Source organism: Cyprinodon tularosa, unplaced genomic scaffold (assembly GCF_016077235.1).
Source record: "Cyprinodon tularosa strain WSP-4 unplaced genomic scaffold, ASM1607723v1 ctg101, whole genome shotgun sequence".
Lineage (NCBI taxonomy): Eukaryota > Metazoa > Chordata > Actinopteri > Cyprinodontiformes > Cyprinodontidae > Cyprinodon > Cyprinodon tularosa.
This window is the reverse complement of record NW_024037794.1, coordinates 265,949-285,138: the sequence shown is the minus strand read 5'-3', so window position 1 is coordinate 285,138 and position 19,190 is coordinate 265,949. Positions and strand designations below refer to the sequence as shown.

Genomic DNA, 19,190 nt, shown 5'->3' with positions numbered 1-19,190 from the left:
TTTTCTAAAAACTTTTTAACACCTATCCAAGAGTCTTTGTAAATTCTGCCTGCTTGCACTAACATGTAATAACAACTACAACATGTAGTTGGACCACTGATGTTTTTAAGCACCTGAAGGTCCATTCTCAGCACATTTCAAGTTAGATGCAAATAAACGACCCACCCGTCATTCTTGTTTAATGAAGTCTGTGGTTTTCTACAGGATCTATGTTTTGCCATTTACCGTGTGCTATTGTGTAACCTCTTTAAGATGTGTTCCATGACCGAGTTGTAGGCCCTTGAAAGTTGAAACAAAACGCAATCGTCCCTCTCTGTTCAGTGATGGCTTTTATTCATTAACAAAGATGGCTTTCTTCAACCCTCTTCCAAACAATCTGTCCCCTCTGTCTTAAATCTGAACATATTGGTCAAAACATGTGGTTACCAATACGTGGCATTTGTGAAATCCAGAGGATGTGCTAGGAGCTTCAGAGAAACGCAGGATTTTCTCCAAACAAGCATATCGGTGAATCTCAAACCCAGTAACACACTCAGTTGAAAACGGGTTCATCCGAAAGCCAGAATAGCCAAATCCAAGCCAAGCAGCACTGTTTATGAGGCACAGTGCAGTGAAAACTGCTTATTCTCCTACATTGGAGAAACCAAACAATAAACTACACCATTGCATGGAACTGCACAGGAGAGCCAGCAATTAAAAGCAAAATCAGCTGTACAACTGCACCTCAGGAATGAAAGACAAACCTTTGATGACCAAAATATTCAGATTTTGGACAGAGACACAAGCACACTCTTCAAGATCAAACGGCCAAACAGAAATCCAATACAAAACAGTACACTCCAACAACCAATGAGAACAACGGGCGAGTCTTTGATTGGCATCTGATTGGAATGTGCAAACCAGGGTGGGTCAGCAGGTGATTAAAAACATCAGCACTCAAACCTTAGATTGCTTTAGTGTGAGCTGACAGAATAGACAAAGACTCCTGAATAGATGTTGAAACATTTTCAGGAAAACTAAGTGAAAGTCTGGTTGCCTGATTTTAAACCTCTTCTGTGGTGCATCTTTAAAAATGCTTTTGTTGTGAAGCTTTGGGTCTTTACTGTATTCTGTTTTTTTCCCCCCATGTAAATAAAACCTGGGAAATTTTAAAAAAATTTTAAAAGATACTGGAAAAACCTGAAAAATTGTTTGAGCCTGGCAGTCAACAACCTTAAAAAAACCCCAACAAGCTACAATAAAATATTTGAGCTCAAAGCTTTTTTATACTTTCTATGATCAAGCAAATGACCAGACCTAAATCCAAGTGGGAATGTTTGCCAACACTATCCATTCTGTTTGGCTGAGTTCCTCATTTAAAATAAAATGAGGCCAAACCAAGTTAGTCATCAATGTTCAAACCACAAGACATCCCTACATTTTTCATGGTATACAAAGTTTGCCCTTTAACTTCTTAGATTTTCATCTGCATAGAACACTCCTACAAGTTCTGTTAGGAATCCAGTTTGTGTGGGTTGTTTTTGTGTTTTTCTCTCTCCACCACCAGGTGGTGCCCTGTTCCTCGTTGGGCCTCCCTGCACACCTGTGGCTCGTTTGATCATTACCGGAGGAGTATTTGAGCAGCGGGCTGTCCCTACCTCGACGCCAGAGTGTTTGCCAGTTTTGGGTACTCTAGCCAAGCTGCGATTAGCAGAGTCTAACTGAAGCTTTGTTTCTCTGAGTCTAATCTTGTTTTTGTCTTTGCTCTTCAGCAGGAAGCCTTTTCCTGTGTAACTGGATAACCTGGACCTTCTCCCCCTGGAAGGATTACTGAGTACACACTGAGCAGGGGATAACCTCCACATGATCCGTTCAAGTCCTCATCGGAAAACCAAGTGACAGTCTGCTCCTTTACTCCTCTGGGTCCAACATATGTCTACCTGTCCGCTCTCCAACAAGTCCCCTCTTCTCTGGATTAACCCCACAGACTGGATTCAAGGATTAACAAGAGCCCCCTCAAACGTGAGTTTCTCTCTAGCTTTATTCAAGCCTCAGTCAACTTTCCTACGGTCCCTGAACTGATCACTGTGACCTCTCCTTCAGACATTCCGGTTCACCAGTCCACTGAGTTCCAGCTCCTACTTCTGTGTTTCATCAACATTCAATAAACCTGTTAAACTTTTTCCCTTGGTCTCGGAGTGGTTCTCTGCATGTGGGTCAGATCGCTTAAACCAATTATGACTTAGTGCTGATTTGTCACAGAAAACCAATCAGACATGCTGAAGCTTTTGGTTTATCATTGTAAAATGTGAAGAAGTTTAATTGGCATCAATATATTGGTAGCTACATAATGCTGCTGTGACCCCACCTTGTGTGCCAGGGATTCAAAGATCCCCCAGAAAAGTTTGCGAGTCAAATGCAGCTCTTCCTCTGAAGCAACTCCAAAGTTGGCCCAACCATTTGGGAGGCAGTAATATTTCCAACAGCGCTCATAGTGACTGGTCAGCAGCTGCAGGGTGCAGGACAATAAAAGTGAAAAAAAAGGGTAAAACTCATGTTTTGATTGCTTGAAAATGATCAATCCTTTCCATACCTTCAGCGGCCTTTTGGCATACTCATTTAGAATGGGTACGTCAAACACCAGTCGTCTCAGCAGGTGCTGAAGCATGGCTGGACGCAGATTTCTGAAGGTATGAGAAAACAAAGCTGCCTTCAGGCACAAACCTGAAGATATTAGTTTAAAAATCTGGCTATCTTTGGTTGAGGTTTTAGCTTACTTGCACAAAGCCATGAGGCATTCTTCTATAATATCTCTCTGTGCCTTTGTGAAGGCTCGACCTCGAGACAGTCTGTAGATCGTGTGCAGCATGGAGTCTATCATTATGGCACGATGGTCGCTGCCGGCAAACAGCGGGGCACATTTGGTGATGAGCGGCAGCACAGCAGTACACAGATAGCGGTTTAAAGCGAGAGCCATCTCTGTCGTGCTGAAAGCAGCCTGTTGGAAACAGATTCCAGCCGTCAGCTAAATCTTTAATTACTAGAGACACAGTAATGTAGAAGAAGCTCTTGACTCACTGTGTCCAGAGAGGCAGCAGCCCTCATGTCAGGCAAGAAGCCCACCTCCAGCACATGGAGCAGGAAATCCTGGTTGTCAATACCATAAACTCTATCCAGGAACAGAACCATGGGGGCCTTGTGGTCTGGCACAAAACTAGCGGACATCTTTGGCTCTATGATGGTGTTGTCTAAGCACAACATAAGGGACATTTAAAATGTATACAAGCTGGACCAAAAGGATGTAGTAAACAGTGAACAAAACCAAAATAATCAAAAACAGAAAAATTAAATAAATATAAAATCATAAAAACTCCAAAACAATAAAAAAGTTATTTAAAAAGAATATTAAAGTTTAGATTAAAGGATAAAATAGACAGGCAAGAACTGGGCCAGCCATTGTGAAGACACCTACCTTCTGTACGCAATCAATTCAGTTTAAAAATCTATAGTAATCAGGAAGTAAATGCCATTTTTTGTAATTCAAGTTTTAGAAGCCTTATGTAAGTGTGCGTGTTTGAGGCTTGGTTGAATTAATAGCTGGTCAGCATTAATTCACCTAGATCTTTTCTCATGAACTCATCAGTGTATGATATAGATACAGAATCATGTCTCGACCTCTTAAGCGACAAGCAAAGCTGCAGGAAGTACTGCATGAGACAAGCCAAAGTGCAGCTTTTTGTAACACCCTTAAATGACTTGGGGACAGCTGATTAAAAACATATGTACAATGAACTATTGTAGGTCAAGGGTGACTCGAGTGATAGATTTATTTTACAGATGTTTGAAGGTAAACAGGACTTTACCTTATGCCTTGTTTTGGCTAAAATTCACAATTTAAAGCTGACTGTGATCACTTTGTCAGGTAATCTGACATTTTCTTAGACCTAACCAAGAAAGGAATGAATGTTATTTAAATCAGTTCATCCAAAAAAGGGTCTAAGTTTCATTTTTGTGAGACTCAATGATGCTTTGATGTTGTCTGAATGATTTAAGGAATATTTAAATCTAACTTTTAAGCGCAGTTGTACTTGTATGCTATCTTAAGCCAAGGAAGTGTCCTATAGGACACCTGTAGTGAGAACATGAGTGCCCCAGGAGAGACCCCTAAGGAACTCCGTGGTTGTGTTGCTACAGGTAAGGAACACTCATTTACTTGAACAGAGTAACTTCCTAATATTAAATATGTCGTTAACCACTGAAGATCAGAACCTTGTGGTATTCCACAGTGGAAAAGGCAGAACTAAGTGTTGGGAGCTGGAGAAATACACCTTTTCTCCAGCAGAGTCCGCCCTGGATCCTCCCTGCTGAGCTGCTCTGCACACCTGCAGCTGATGATCTCATCTGGAGGACCTGGACTACTTAAGCTGCCTTCAGACCTTGCCTCGACGCCGCAGTGTCTTAATCAGTTGGTTAGCACTTAAGCCATAGATCCCTAGTGAACCAAGTCTCCTTTGAGTCCAACCTGGATTCTAACCCTTTTGTCTCTGCTTCCAGGTTTCCTGTTCTTTCTCCTGTGAAGCTTAACCTGCCGAGCCAGCCCTCCGAGCCAAACCTGAAGACTCACTCTCTGGATTTCCTAGCAGCTCTGGATACCGAGCTGGAAACACAAGCCAAGGTCAAAACAGCCTTTAGAAGTAAGACGCTGAAACAGCTTAAGGACTCTGCCAACCCAAGCTTTCTCCGGACCCAACAGTTCCGCTCCCAAAGCCTCCTCTACGTTCATCAAGGTACAAACCTGAACACAATCAGTCAAGTCTCAACCAAGCCTTCGCTAACCAAACTGTCTTTCTCACAGACGCCAGTGAACCGGTCCCAGCCCAGAACCATTGCATCAGTCTTTATTATATGTGTGAATTTGCCAATAAACTCTGTTAAACTTTCCATCCGTGTCGTCAGTGTTCTGCATATTGGGCCTCCCTGATACCCATCATGACAGAACACTGCGGCCAAACACAAGGCCCAGCAGATGATCTCCTCCGCCGATTGCAAGAACAAGAAGTCCAAATACAAGGACAAACTCAGACCCTCCGTGAGTTTTACCGTCTGGTTGATATGCATAATCATATGCTTCAAAACTACGCTAATTACGTGGGTAATGCTAATCCCGCTCCAGTAACCCAACCATTTCCGGGTCCAGTTCCTCCGCCGAGGTCACCGGCTGTGACGTCATCCGAGTTCCGCCCAAGTCTCCCAGAGAAGTTTTCTGGTAACGTAACTGATTGTAAGGGATTTTTATTTCAATGTCGTCTCATTTTTCAGAACTCTCCTGCCAGTTTTCCCACGGACCACAAGAAAATAACGTTTATCCTTTCCCAGTTAACAGGAAGAGCTCTGGCTTGGGCTCAAGCCAGATTTGCCTCAGATGAAAATTGATTCGGGCCAGAAACAGCCGCAAACATAAGAGTTTGGCGTTATTTTCCTCTGCCCCCGCCTCTAATAACGTGACTGTTGTTTCTGCCCCCACAGAACAGTTATCCAGACCAAAGCCAAAGAGCCAGCCTCTCCCTTTGCCTGTTCAGGCTACTCATCCTGGAGAAACTGAGATGGAGCCGATGCAGGTTGGACACACAACCAAGGTTGTGGTGAGAGTGGACACTTCATTGCTTCCTGTCCAGAAAGATCAAAAGCCGGGGCCCGTCAGAGGTTTTGAGGAGTCTGACGGGCCATGAAGAAAATGAAAAACCTCCTCGTCTTTTGCTTCCTGCCACGTTGTTTTTCCTCGACCAGAGCCTCTCTCTTTCAGCCTTCATTGATTCTGGATGTGAACGTAATTTAATAGACTCTGATCTCGTCCAACAGCTCCAAATTGCTACGGTTCCTTTAACCCAGCCTCTCAGAGTCTCTGCGATTGATGGGAAAAAACTTCATCAAGTCACCCACCAAACTCAACCCCTTGAACTTCTAAACTCAGGTAACCATTGAGAGTCCATAACCTTCTTTGTTTTTTTCATCCGCATGTTCCCCACTGGTACTGGGTTATGAATGGCTGGAGAAGCATAATCCCCATATTAATTGGGCCGATCGTCATGTGGAGTCCTAGTCCACATTGTGTCACGAGACCTGCCTCCGTTCTGCAGCTCCCGCTGTGGGGTCCCCTAGAGGTGGGGGGGAGATGGACGTCCCTGACCTTACTCCGGTACCCTCTGATTACCATGATTTGGCTCCTGTTTTCAGTAAGGTCAGTGCTACGTCCCTTCCACCACACAGACCATACGACTGTGCAATCGAGTTATTACCCGGTGCTCCGTTACCCAGCAGTAGACTTTATAACATTTCCAAACCAGAACGTGAAACAATGGAAAAATACATTAACGAGTCGCTAGCTGCAGGAATTATTCGCCCTTCTTCATCCCCGTTGGGCGCAGGATTTTTCTTTGTTGGAAAAAAGGATGGTTCTTTGAGACCCTGTATAGATTATAGAGGCCTGAACCAAATCACTATCAAAAACAAATATCCTCTTCCTCTTCTCGCCTCAGCCTTTGAGCCTGTACAAGGAGCTACCGTTTTCACAAAGCTCGATTTAAGAAATGCCTATCATCTCCTTAGGATACGTGAAGGAGATGAATGGAAAACGGCATTTAAGACTCCTTTGGGCCAGTTCGAGTATTTGGTCATGCCTTTCGGCTTAACAAATGCCCCCGCATGTTTTCAGGCCCTAGTGAACGACGTCCTCAGAGACTTTCTCAATGTGTTTGTATTCGTATACATTGATGATATCCTGATCTACTCCAAGAATCTATCTGAACATAAGAGACATGTCCGCCTGGTTCTTCAGAGACTTCTAGAGAATAAACTTTTTGTAAAGGCTGAAAAATGTGAGTTTCACCAATCTTCAGTTACCTTTTTGGGGTTTGAGCTCGAGGGCGGGCAGGTTAAGCCTTCTGAAGAGAAGATAAAAGCTGTTTTAGAATGGCCCGTTCCAGAAAGCCGTAAGCAACTACAAAGATTTTTGGGCTTCGCTAATTTCTACCGGAGGTTCATCCGAAATTATAGCCAAACCGCCCTCCCATTAACTGCATTAACTTCTTCCAAGAGAGTTTTTCGATGGTCCCCCGAGGCACAAGCAGCTTTTGACAAACTCAAAACCTTGTTTTCCAGAGCTCCAGTCCTAATCCAACCAGATCCATCTAAGCAATTCATCCTAGAGGTTGATGCTTCTGACTCCGGTGTTGGGGCAGTTTTGTCTCAGAAACTCGACTCTGATCAACGAATCCATCCCTGTGCCTTCTTTTCCCGTAAACTCTCTCCCGCAGAACACAACTACGACGTTGGGGACCGAGAACTTTTGGCCATTAAGTTGGCTTTGGAAGAGTGGAGACACTGGCTCGAAGGAGCAGAGCATCCAGTCCTGGTGTGGACTGACCACAAGAATCTCGCCTACATCCAGTCCGCTAAACAAGCTACTCCTCGACAGTCAAGGTGGTCTCTCTTCTTTTCACGTTTTAATCTCATTATCTCCTACAGACCTGGATCTAAGAACACCAAGCCCGATTCTCTCTCTCGTCTCTACGCTGTGGATCAACCTGAGTCACCCCAACCTGTCCTCCCTGCCTCATGTACCGTTGGAATGGTCACTTGGGAGATAACAGATTTAATAAACGCTGCCCTGGCCACAGAACCTGACCCAGGTAATGGACCACCTAACCGTACCTATGTCCCCTCGTCTGTTAGGTCTCGTCTCATTCATTGGATGCACTCGGCAAAATTCTCTGCTCATCCGGGAGTGAGCCGAACAGTTTCACTGATCTCAAGACGGTTTTGGTGGCCCACTTTGCATCGAGATGTAAAGGAATATGTGTCTGCCTGCTCCACCTGTGCACGGAACAAAGCCTCTCATCAGCCACCCTCCGGTTTGCTGCAACCGCACCCTGTGCCCTCACGTCCTTGGTCCCATATTGCCATCGATTTCGTCACTGGTCTCCCAGAGTCTCGAGGTATGTCAACTATTTTAACCATCGTAGATCGTTTCTCCAAATCTTGTCATCTGATCCCTCTCAGAAAGCTTCCTACGGCCTATCAAACCGCCCAGTTGCTGATCAAGCACGTCTTTCGCCTCCATGGTATTCCCCAGGACATCCTCTCAGATCGTGGTCCCCAATTTGTCTCACAGGTTTGGAAGGCTTTCTGTTCTGCTCTAAATTGTAAAGTGTCACTAACTTCTGGCTATCATCCCCAGTCAAATGGTCAAACTGAGAGGATGAACCAACACCTCGAATCCACCCTCCGCTGTCTCACCTCCAATAATCCCACCGATTGGAGTCAATATCTCACCTGGATAGAATACGCCCATAACTCACTCAAGTCTGCATCTACCGGTCAGTCTCCCTTCCAAGTTAGCCTCGGCTACCAACCACCTCTCTTCCCTGCTGACGAGAGAGAGATATCGGTGAAGACTGTCAATCACCACATCCGTTGTTGCCAGCGTGTTTGGAGAGAGACCATCCAAGCACTCAACCGTTCCTCTGAGTCCTCTAAGAGGTTCACTGACCCCAAGAGACGTCCAGCCCCCGAGTACAAGGTCGGCCAGGAGGTCTGGCTGTCCACCGCAAATTATCCCCGAGATTCATCGGCCCATACAAGATCACTCGAGTCATCAACCCCTCCGCCGTCCGTCTTCAACTTCCCCCGACACTCAGGATTCACCCTACGTTCCACGTCTCCCAGGTTAAACCAATCATCTCTAGTCCCATTTGCCCTCCATCCGACTCCCCTCCACCCGCCCTGGAAGTCGATGGACATCCGGCCTTCACCGTTCGCCGGATCGTGGACTCCCGTCGGCGAGGTCGCGGTTGGCAGTACCTCGTCGACTGGGAGGGCTACGGTCCGGAGGACCGACAATGGGTTCCTGGTTCATACATCCTCGACCCTTCTCTCATCGAGGAGTATGAGCGTTCCCTCCCGTCTACCTCTTCCGCACCGCCAAGGGGCGGTCGTTGAGGGGGGGGTACTGTTGGGAGCTGGAGAAATACACCTTTTCTCCAGCAGAGTCCGCCCTGGATCCTCCCTGCTGAGCTGCTCGGCACACCTGCAGCTGATGATCTCATCTGGAGGACCTGGACTACTTAAGCTGCCTTCAGACCTTCGCTTCGATGCCGCAGTGTCTTAATCAGTTGGTTAGCACTTAAGCCATAGATCCCTGGTGAACCAAGTCTCCTTTGAGTCCAACCTGGATTCTAACCCTTTTGTCTCTGCTTCCAGGTTTCCTGTTCTTTCTCCTGTGAAGCTCTGGAAGAGCTTAACCTGCCCTCCGAGCCAAACCTGAAGACTCACTCTCTGGATTTCCTAGCAGCTCTGGATACCGAGCTGGAAACACAAGCCAAGGTCAAAACAGCCTTTAGAAGTAAGACGCTGAAACAGCTTAAAGACTCTGCCAACCCAAGCTTTCTCCGGACCCAACAGTTCCGCTCCCAAAGCCTCCTCTACGTTCATCAAGACGCCAGTGAACCGGTCCCAGCCCAGAACCATTGCATCAGTCTTTATTATATGTGTGAATTTGCCAATAAACTCTGTTAAACTTTCCATCCGTGTAGTCAGTGTTCTGCATATTGGGCCTCCCTGATACCCATCATGACACTAAGGTCATAACACTCAAGTATCAAAGTAGCAAACATCCATGATAAACAGTTAAGATCCCAAAAAATGTTTTACCTTTTCCCAAAGCAGGAATCTGAACAGGAAGGCTAATGACTCCCACAAGATCCTCGATAGGAACCAGAGACCTAAGAATCGCCCTGATCCTTAGAGCTTCACCCTTTCCAGCTTGGATCAACTGGACAGAACAAAAATTAGTTACTCTTGTAATAGAAATCTAGCCAGGATGCTGTGGTTTTGTATATCTTACATGCATCTCCGGAGCACAACGTCCAAGTAGGTCAATGAGAGCAGAGTAGAAGGACATAATGGCGTTTCCCAGGTGCACCCTGTTCTCCTCCTGCTGCTCTTCTCCTCCAAACCTTTCAGAAAAAAAAATAAAAATGCTGTGTAGTATATGACTGATGCTTGAACAGCGTGATGATGTCATCCATGGGGTATGGGTTAACAGTTTTGCTGGTGAGAACAAAGTGACTACTAAAGCAAAGTTCTTTCTGAAACAACACTGAGACCTCTTACATAGGAAAACGTCTGTCTTTCTTAACGCTGGGACCATCTCTTGCAGGGTCCTCTGATATTTTAATGGCTTCCTCTACAGCAGCCAGTAACCCATTACCACCCTCTCCTCTCAAAGCTGGACCGAAGCACTCGGGTCTTCGAATGAGAAGACGCACTACAACATTGGCATTCTCTTCCACACTTTCTCCTACATGGAGGAAGAAAAAAAGTTGTGTTCCTCGTAATTATGAAATAAAAAACAGAAGGTATGTAGGCTTTTAAATGTAAATATCTTTCCTTACCGTTGACAAAAACAGCAAAACGAAGAAAGTCAAGGTATTTCTCTCCACCGCAGGGATTCCAACCTATGTCTGGGTATCCTTTAGCCAGAAGCATGGGGCAACTCTGAAGCCCACACCCAGCTAAGTATTTCACCACCTGCAATGATATGAGTGTTAACAGATAGTGAGTAAAGTCGATCTGTGAAACTGTGACTAAATACAATATTTTACCATTTCTAAATCCTGCTCCTGGAGAGCCAGTGCTAGCTCGTTATTGTCGATGCATGATGCTGCAGCCACATCCAAGGGGGTAGAGCCACGCATTCCTAAACAAAAAGTTCATGTTAACCAAGGCTTCATATTTTGGCAATTAAAATTGGTGGAACTAACAGTGACAGTCACCAAGGCCAATGCCACTATTCTGCAGGAGGTAGCTGAGATGATCAAACATGGATCGCTGGTTTTGGCGACTGATACGGCAGAAATAGCAGAGGAATCGGCAACAGTTTGTGACCACTCGGGGAAATCGAATTTCCTGTTCGGGAAAAAGAATGGTGCAGTTTGGTTAGATAAGAGGTCAAACAGATTTGTTCATCTGTTTGAGATTATTTCAAGTTGCCTTTAATTAGCCTAGAAAATATGTTTGATATTTTAATATTTTAGCTTGTTTTTTGCCTACATTTAAGCCAAACAAAGATGTTGAATATATATACCTTTGAGTCACCACCACCCAGCACATTAACCATAACCTCCATGACAGTCTCATGCATGCCTAGAGCTCGCATCAAGTTGGGGTGCTGATAGAAAACTCTGTTACTCATGATGTTCCTAAAGAGGAGAATGTAGACAGTTCTTTCACCCACAGTTTTAGCCAAGGCAAAAACTGTAAAAAAAAAAAAAACATTTTTTGTCCCCTCATACCCAATGCTTTGAATTATAAGCCTCTCCTCTTCTGGACCCATCTGTACAATAAGCAGTGAGCGGATCTGACCCAGGCACTCCAGCAGATCCATGGTGTCCTGTATCGATACCTGATTGATGGTATAAGCCTTTGGAAGCGCTCGCATAAGTTCACCAAGTTTGTCATACTGTCTGTGCAGGAGGCTGAACATCATGCGCACTAACTCAGGGTTTTGAATGAATGATTCTTGGGCCCAGTGGATCATGGTGTGGGAAATGAGTTCCTGTAACGTGCCTGATTGGATTACAAAAGAGAATCAAACAAGAATAGACACATTTTTAGTTTTAAAGGTTTGACACCAGATACTCTTTCAAATAATTTTTGTGAGCAAAATTACACAATTGTTTCGTAACGTCAAGTGAAATATGGAACTAACTTGGTTTTTTGTCTTCCTGAGGCTCAACCTCAACTTCTACTTTTTTTTCTCGAAACTTTTTCACCCTCTCCACCAAACGAAGCAGTCGTCCACGTAGAGAATTATCCACCTCCTCCTCCTGTTCTTCCTCTTCAATATGAACACCTAAGAGTTGGAGTTTAAAAATAGTGCATGGATGATTTGATTCGTCTGTCTATTTGAAAAGCAAAGATGAAAGGAATTGATGTGACATCAAGCATAGTGGATTAAAACTGACCACAGTGTGCCAGCAGAGAATTATGAAAAGCCAGCAAGGATTCACGGACCTCATCAGGAACAGGACACTCTTCGTCGTCAGGGCAGTTTTTAAAGTTCATGAGCATGTTGACCTACACAACAGTGAGCGAGCTAGTGGAAACTCATTGCAAACAGATCAGATGTAACATATCTCACAAAACATTCAATGCTATGAAATATGATTTTTATTGACTGACCCCAGTCAAAAAAAAAAAAAAAAAAACACAGTGAAATTTTACACAACATTAAACTATTCCTGCTATAAAGTTAGGATTAACTTTGTTTTTTTCTAAATCCCAAAATAAGGAAATATCTTTTCTCAGTACTTTCTTATAATTTTGAAGTTTACATTTTCTAAGATTGCTATACTTTTAAACAATTAAATAACCCAGTGGCCAATGTCATTCATGAAAAAAAGAGGTCTAACATTGTAAAACAGAAGATATTTATGCTGTACAAACATACTTATTCATCTTGTCCCTATTCTACCACTCTAAAAGGTAACTTATTTGATTAATTTAATCTCCTTTTTTAAAAGGTTTAATTTGTATTTTTTACTGTATTAGAAAATACAGTCGTTTTTTTAAATTTTGGAGATCATTGAAGAAGGGGCTAATATTCCTTTATCACAAGCACCTCTTAGCAGCAGGCACAATGTAGAACAAATGTCCTGTGTTCACACATTTTAATATTTTCAAAAGGCAGATTCTTTTTATTTTAATTTATTTTTTGTTAAGTGTCTCCTCCAAAAAACAAACAAACAAAAAAATAAAAATTGGTTATTTGTTTTCCTGTTGGTACATGATAATAACTAATACGATTGTAGTCTCCTTACCTGTTCTTGCGGCGGGGAGCGAAATTCACGAGTCTTTCGTGCAGTCTCTGCAGCCGTCATGGTGAAGGCCATCATGAGCTCATTATAGCGCTGCCTCTGATTGGTCTGTATCTGGTTGACAAACTTGTCTGAGAAGGCAGCAATGGCCTCCACTCTATGACGTAGCTCGCAGTCACAAAAATACTGCAACAGGGTGCACATCTAAACAACAAAAGCAAAAAGAGTTTTATCATTGTGTAAAAACCATGTTTTTTTGTTGTTGAATAAAATTCTGTAGACTCCAAAATGAATAAAGTACCTGAAGTTTAACGGACTCTGGTAGCTTCATCTGAAAAAGTCCTTGTTCTAAATGCTCTTCTTTAGCCTCCCCACAACTCTCTACAGGTTTAGTTTCTTTCTCTGTTTCCTCGGCTCCTTTCTCACCATTCACTAAATCTATTTCCTCCACGGCTTCTCCTTGTGGGACATCTAAATCGGTCTCCTCTAATTCCTCCTCCTCACCTATTTCTTCTTCATCATCATAACCATAATCTTCAAACTCCTCTTCGTCTTCTGCCACAGCGTCCTGCTCCTCCTCTTTGACCACGGCTACCTTTGGCAATTCCTCTTCAGCGTTTGCATTTGGCGGCTCCTCCGCAAGCTCCTCTGGTTTTTCAGTATAAAAGACTGTTGGCTCAATCATTTTGAGGATGTGTGTGACATCTTCATCGTCAAATACACCCATTATTAGAAGTGTGCTGATGAGTTTCAAGATTGGAACAAAATGAAACTCAACACTGCCTCCCACTGGATCTCTCATGGCTTGAATTCCATCCTGGACAGCTTCGATAAGCATGTTCAGAGCTTTGGTCTTTAACACCTAGAAATAAAAGCAAATTATTATTTTCTTTATATTGAGAGAGAGAATCCTGAAAGTGCTGTTAAGAGTAGATCTCACTTGTAAGGGGATGGTTGGACTTAATGTGTAGATATCTGGGTCTGTCCCCACAAATCCAACGGCGGAGAAATGGAGTTTCGGACGTAGACATGTTGTGAGGCCGACGCCTGGTAACTGAGACTTCACTGAGTAAAGAGTGATGCTGCGTGTGTTGTCTGTCATTGGAACTATGAATTCCTTGTTTGTTCCAAGGCGGTTGCGTTTAGCAGACTCTAGATGCATGCTAATAAGCAGGTCATAGAAGCCGCTCCTCATCGGTCCTGGCAGGTAGGTACTCTCTATGGCGTAGAAGAGCTGAGATTCGTCTACATGGCTGCATAGTGCATGTGCCACCCTGTTGTTACCCAAGGCACACACCGAACCATACAGTTTTAAGGTGTGGTAGTGGAACTTCAGTAGGTCCATTCGTTCAGATAGTTCCAGTATGTCTATACACCTAAATAGAACATAGTGCCAGGTTACTCTGAGAAATAAAAGAAATAAACAATTTTAGTTCGTATTCGTAAAATGAATGCTTCTGACCTGTTCTCCTCTGGGATGTGAAGTGCCATCATTGTGAGTGGCTCCATACATTGCACCATCCAACCGAGTCTTTCGCTGACACGGCCTGTCTCTGGAGCCAAGAAGTTATTAGGCATACGACTCCAGATCACCGGGGTTAGCATCTGGACATCCAATCTCGGAGGACACTGTGGAACTGGGTTTTTACGTTCACTGCGAAACATGGCTGCTGACAAGGGCATGATGTTCTGGCAAGACATGAGGGACCTTTTTGGTTAACTCTCTTTACATCTGAACTTAGTATAAATAGAAATAATCTAGTTTTGGAGGCTGAAGATAACGGCTACAGTACCATGAATGTGGTAGAAACCAGAAATCCTCGACTCTACCTCAAATCTCTAGAAATTGTCAAAAACCCTTTAACTGCAGAGACTTAAGAAGACTACCAGTTTACTGGAACCATATATGTTTTACACCTAAAAAATTAATTTCAATGTTTTATCTGATCTATAAGAACCACCATATGTTAGCCCAGCCAGGTTGCACTGACTACAGCCCTATAAGGTGTGGAAATCATTGCTATGGGGAGAAGAACATGACCGATATTTTTAAAGCTAACCGTGACACATTTAATTTATTAGATTTCTACATTGCATTACATATTTATTACATAATAATCTACTTTTCAGCAACATCATCAGCTTGACAACTGCTGCGGCTGACAATAGATGATCTACTAGATGTAGTCTTTCAATGTTGAACTTTTACCGCTCATCTATTTAGCTGTGTTTCTCTCCTATATTAAGCAATATCAGGAACTACCCCTGCACCTTAACTTTTGCTTTGCTTTTGAATATAAAGTACATCTGGATCATTGCTTCTGTGCTTTCTACCTGAGCCTGTCTCTGCTGAAGGTTTCTTTCCTTTAAAGAGAAGTTTTCTTCTCTACTGTTGTTCCACAGTCAACAGGCACAATGCAAGCAGACTAGCACTCTAGTTTAGCACACTATCGTCACATGCTCATCCAGGAGAAGTGAACTCTTGATGCAATCTGCTGATTTTCCTTACAAACCATTTGAACAAATTGATTTGATTTGGATTAACTCTAAGTGCAGTGGCATGTGTTGTAAATATTTAGATAAAATTCATTTAAAACCATAATGTCAAGCTTCACTTTTAGGCCCTCTCAGAATATATACATGATATTTGCGATGACCAAAAATTCAAAGAGAGGGAATGCTTCAGTAAAGATAATGCCTGCTGATAACCTCTTAGTAAAACCTGTACAGCAGCAGTGTGCATGAAGGGTTGGAAACAGAACAGTGCTGGCGGCTTACCTTGAGCTTCCCGAGTTCAAACTGAATCACATTCTGGTTGGAAGGCTGAACGAAGACGGCTGGGAAAAGCTTTGTGTTGGGCTCAACCTGAAAGCAGACGATGCTTTAAATAAACAGGATTTAACAGCAATACCTAGGCTGAAACCTACAAACCTGGTAAAAGGTGTTTATCTCTTTTCCATTAGCGGTAAAAGTCATGAGCCCTGTGTCCAAATCAACGAGACAGCCAATCACGAAGTCCTCCTGACTGACGCGGGTTTGCTGGGAATTGCCGAATTCTCCTCCCCACACCATGTAGCAGTTGCTGCGTTTAATACTGTAAAAGATACCAAGAAAACTCAAGATTTTGAAGTATACAGTTAAGTTTTGAGAGCAAAACAAATGAGAAATTTTCTCACAACAAATCCCACCTGTCATGAATGTTGCCTCTATCATCCCCAACAGTGACTGTCACGTTTCTCACTTTGTTGAGGTCAAAGTGAAGATCATACTGGTGATAGTCTGGCGTGACCCAGCCAACCCACACGCCTCCTGGTTCCTGTCCTGCAAATATCCGCACCGAATAGTAATACTGAAAAAGGAAATGACGATTGGTTTAGGCATACGGGTATTCATACAAGAAAGAACAAACTGCATATTTCAATGCTTGAATTACTTTCACTTGATCATGGATATGATAATAAAATAACTATGAGTAATGGTCATACAGTAGTGGTGTTCAGAATTATATCCATGTCATCCCTGTCATCTGGTACGACATCTTCTACTAAGCGTGGCTGAGTGGGAACGACAGGAGGTGGAGTTATTAATGCAGCCTTCTTTGCCTTAAAAAGGAACCTGAAACAACAGAACATAGATTACAATAAACATAGAGTCCAGGTTGTTGTGAAAAGAGAGACACCATGAAATGCAGTCAACTGCAAAGTTATCAAACTGTTATAAAAATGAACTTAATGCATATGAGTTTCTTGTGAATGTGATATAGCCTTGCCACAAAATAACACGGTAGCATGATATTCATGATCTCGGTGTTTAATTGCTGTTTAATTCAGGGGAAGGTGTCAGTGGGCTGATATAAAGCAATCAACTGTTTAAAACAGCAGATTGGTTGCTTTAAAATGGAGATGTGTTTAAAGACATTTCCAGTCCAAGGAAGGAACATTGTTGATGTTCAGTAATTCTTAATAAAAGCAATATAAATGTAATGACACTATAGCCACATTTTTTGGGGGAAAAAGCAGACTTCTGCTGGTTTTAAAACCCTTTCAAAAAATAAAAAACCTTCTTCCTTGTCTCAAAAATCAGAAGCACTGCATACCCTTTCTTCTTGCTTTTCTCTGTGGACGCATCCTTCTCGTTCTCTCCATTTTTATTGGCTGAAGTTTCTTTTGCCACAGAGGGTTCCTTCTTGTCATCTTCCTGTTCTTTGCGAGTGGCTGATTTCTTAAGTATTTCAAAGTCAGAGTTTGGGTCGACTTCTAAAACCTGGTCTTCGGGAATCGTCAGAGCTTTAGTTAGGAGCGTCGTCCCTGCAGGGACTTTGAAAGTCTCGTGAAATTCAATTGGTATGCTGACTCTGAAGAACAGCAGGTCTGTGTTGGCATTCTGGGACCCAAATGTCTTGTGGGTCAGCTTGAGACAAGGAGGAGTGTCCACTGTCCCGTCAACACGGGAGATCTGGAGAAAGAGCATCAGGATGAGGATTTTCACGAGTTAAACAGATATTTGGAAATATTTCGAGAAAGGTGTTGCAACAATACCTCAATATGTGGATGATCTGTGGGCACAGTGATAAACTGTGGAAGGCTTTTACTGAACCACATGGTGATATCTCGTTTCATGTTTATAGCAAATGGTTCAAAGCCCTCCTGCAGGCCGCAGATGGTAAAGTAACGAAGGCTACTGACATTCTGACCCAGATTGATTCTACCCACCTGTGAGAGACCCAGACTGCACACAGGTATGAAACCTAGAAATGTTTGACATATGCATGATCAGCAGTGTGCATTAGACGCAGTATTTCTGTTTTGTTTTAGGCCTGTGCTTACCCTCCCCAATCTCTATATCTTTAAAAGCCATTTCTGAGCCTGAGTCGCTGATCAGCATTTCTCCATTGAGCGTAAACATGATGTTCATTTCTGTGAGGTCAATCATACAACCAACCACATCGCCAGACTGCCACTGGCGACCAAATGGCTCATTTCCCACATGCCAGCGTTGGGCCTGAAACATTGTGGTAGAATTTCACATCAAAAGGGAGTTTAGCAAACCTTCATAAGTAATTAGTCTTAATCAGCATCCCACCTTAAAGCCGTTGAAGACATATGCCAACTCGTCAGCTCCAAGTTCAGTATCAGCGCGAACACTGGGCCTAGCCCAGCCCACTCTCATTTCTCCCACAGTCACAGCCTCAAACTCAAAGTACCATTTGCCCTGCGTGACGGCGTAAGATTTCTCTGCTCTGAACACTCTGATTTTATCTCCACGGGAACTGCCGGGTCCATTCCCACCTAGAGAAGGAAATAACAGTAATGAACACACGACACCCCCAGTTCTCAATCTGTGACACAAAGACTACTGGAGGTACTCTGACTTTAGAAGTAGTTAGACAAAAATTTTATTGGATTTTTTTAAAAGTTTTTTCTGCGAATATAGACAACGAACGAAAAAACATTAGTTTAAAGGACAAATAAAGATAATTGGATAGTAGTCTGGAAATGCAAATATTTTTCTACTGCCCTTTTCCAAACCTATTTCGGCATGGTAAAAACTAAAATGACATTCCAAACCTTTTCCTGACTATCTATGAATAATGTAAGCAAACAAGCACCAAGGGTACAAAAAAGAACATTTTCGTGTCTTTGGATCTTATAACAAATGAAAGTGTTAGTTATAAAAAAAAAATTTGTATCGGTTGAAATCAGATTGGAATATCGGGCTTCTAAAACATCGAGAATCAGTGATCGCCAGAAACCAGTAATCGGTGCACCCCTATACAGTACTTCAGTACTAAACTTAAAAAATCATTAAATCAAATATTTGAAGTGTTTTTTTTTTCACCATAAAATGTGCATATGAAATAAAAGATTAAAAAAACTGCAAACTTACTGCTCTCCTGATCAGGTGGTTCTATGTTGTAGCCATAACCGATCAATGTACGAACTGCTGCACAAACTGTATCTCTGTTGGTCTTTTTTGTCTTTTCATCCAGCAGGTTGTAGGGAACCAGTCGAGGATTACGTTTGTTCAATATGTCCTATTGGAAAAAAAAAAAAAAATCAAACATGAAGTTAAACCAAATCAGTTAAAACATTCATGTAGCCTCTGTATCATAACATTCTTGTAACTCATAGAGCATTTGAGCTTAATCCAAAGTAGATACCTGCACAATACTGTACGTCCAGCCCTGTCGAACCCGGTCTCTCGCCCACACGTTGTGTCCATTTTCTGCCAATCTCTCTACCAGCGTGTTTTGATTTGGAGTGAGTTTGACGTGATTCAGATCCAAGGGAGCAGGTTTGTATCCGTTACTCTGCATGTAGCTAACAGGTAAAAAAA

At 43.0% G+C, this 19,190-nt stretch overlaps 1 protein-coding gene across 7 annotated transcripts in view; it reads right to left on the bottom strand.

Annotated features, from left to right (window-relative positions):
- LOC119778063 (ryanodine receptor 1-like) overlaps positions 1 to 19,190 on the bottom strand; it is an 81,561-nt gene that overhangs the window by 42,788 nt on the left and 19,583 nt on the right. For all 7 annotated transcript variants that reach the window (XM_038277145.1, XM_038277171.1, XM_038277161.1 and 4 more), the window contains exons 25-52: positions 19,015 to 19,174; positions 18,741 to 18,888; positions 17,937 to 18,142; positions 17,681 to 17,855; positions 17,393 to 17,601; positions 16,951 to 17,309; positions 16,340 to 16,469; positions 16,043 to 16,203; positions 15,786 to 15,948; positions 15,633 to 15,719; positions 14,317 to 14,543; positions 13,795 to 14,230; positions 13,156 to 13,716; positions 12,858 to 13,058; positions 12,003 to 12,114; positions 11,747 to 11,890; positions 11,331 to 11,604; positions 11,123 to 11,237; positions 10,812 to 10,944; positions 10,641 to 10,735; positions 10,431 to 10,566; positions 10,150 to 10,336; positions 9,881 to 9,992; positions 9,688 to 9,808; positions 3,058 to 3,227; positions 2,757 to 2,977; positions 2,573 to 2,663; positions 2,348 to 2,488 (exon numbers count right to left, since the gene is read on the bottom strand). In XM_038277145.1, coding sequence (XP_038133073.1) covers positions 2,348 to 2,488; positions 2,573 to 2,663; positions 2,757 to 2,977; positions 3,058 to 3,227; positions 9,688 to 9,808; positions 9,881 to 9,992; positions 10,150 to 10,336; positions 10,431 to 10,566; positions 10,641 to 10,735; positions 10,812 to 10,944; positions 11,123 to 11,237; positions 11,331 to 11,604; positions 11,747 to 11,890; positions 12,003 to 12,114; positions 12,858 to 13,058; positions 13,156 to 13,716; positions 13,795 to 14,230; positions 14,317 to 14,543; positions 15,633 to 15,719; positions 15,786 to 15,948; positions 16,043 to 16,203; positions 16,340 to 16,469; positions 16,951 to 17,309; positions 17,393 to 17,601; positions 17,681 to 17,855; positions 17,937 to 18,142; positions 18,741 to 18,888; positions 19,015 to 19,174 — 5,275 coding nt within the window. The remainder of the gene's footprint in view (positions 1 to 2,347; positions 2,489 to 2,572; positions 2,664 to 2,756; positions 2,978 to 3,057; positions 3,228 to 9,687; positions 9,809 to 9,880; positions 9,993 to 10,149; positions 10,337 to 10,430; positions 10,567 to 10,640; positions 10,736 to 10,811; positions 10,945 to 11,122; positions 11,238 to 11,330; positions 11,605 to 11,746; positions 11,891 to 12,002; positions 12,115 to 12,857; positions 13,059 to 13,155; positions 13,717 to 13,794; positions 14,231 to 14,316; positions 14,544 to 15,632; positions 15,720 to 15,785; positions 15,949 to 16,042; positions 16,204 to 16,339; positions 16,470 to 16,950; positions 17,310 to 17,392; positions 17,602 to 17,680; positions 17,856 to 17,936; positions 18,143 to 18,740; positions 18,889 to 19,014; positions 19,175 to 19,190) is intronic.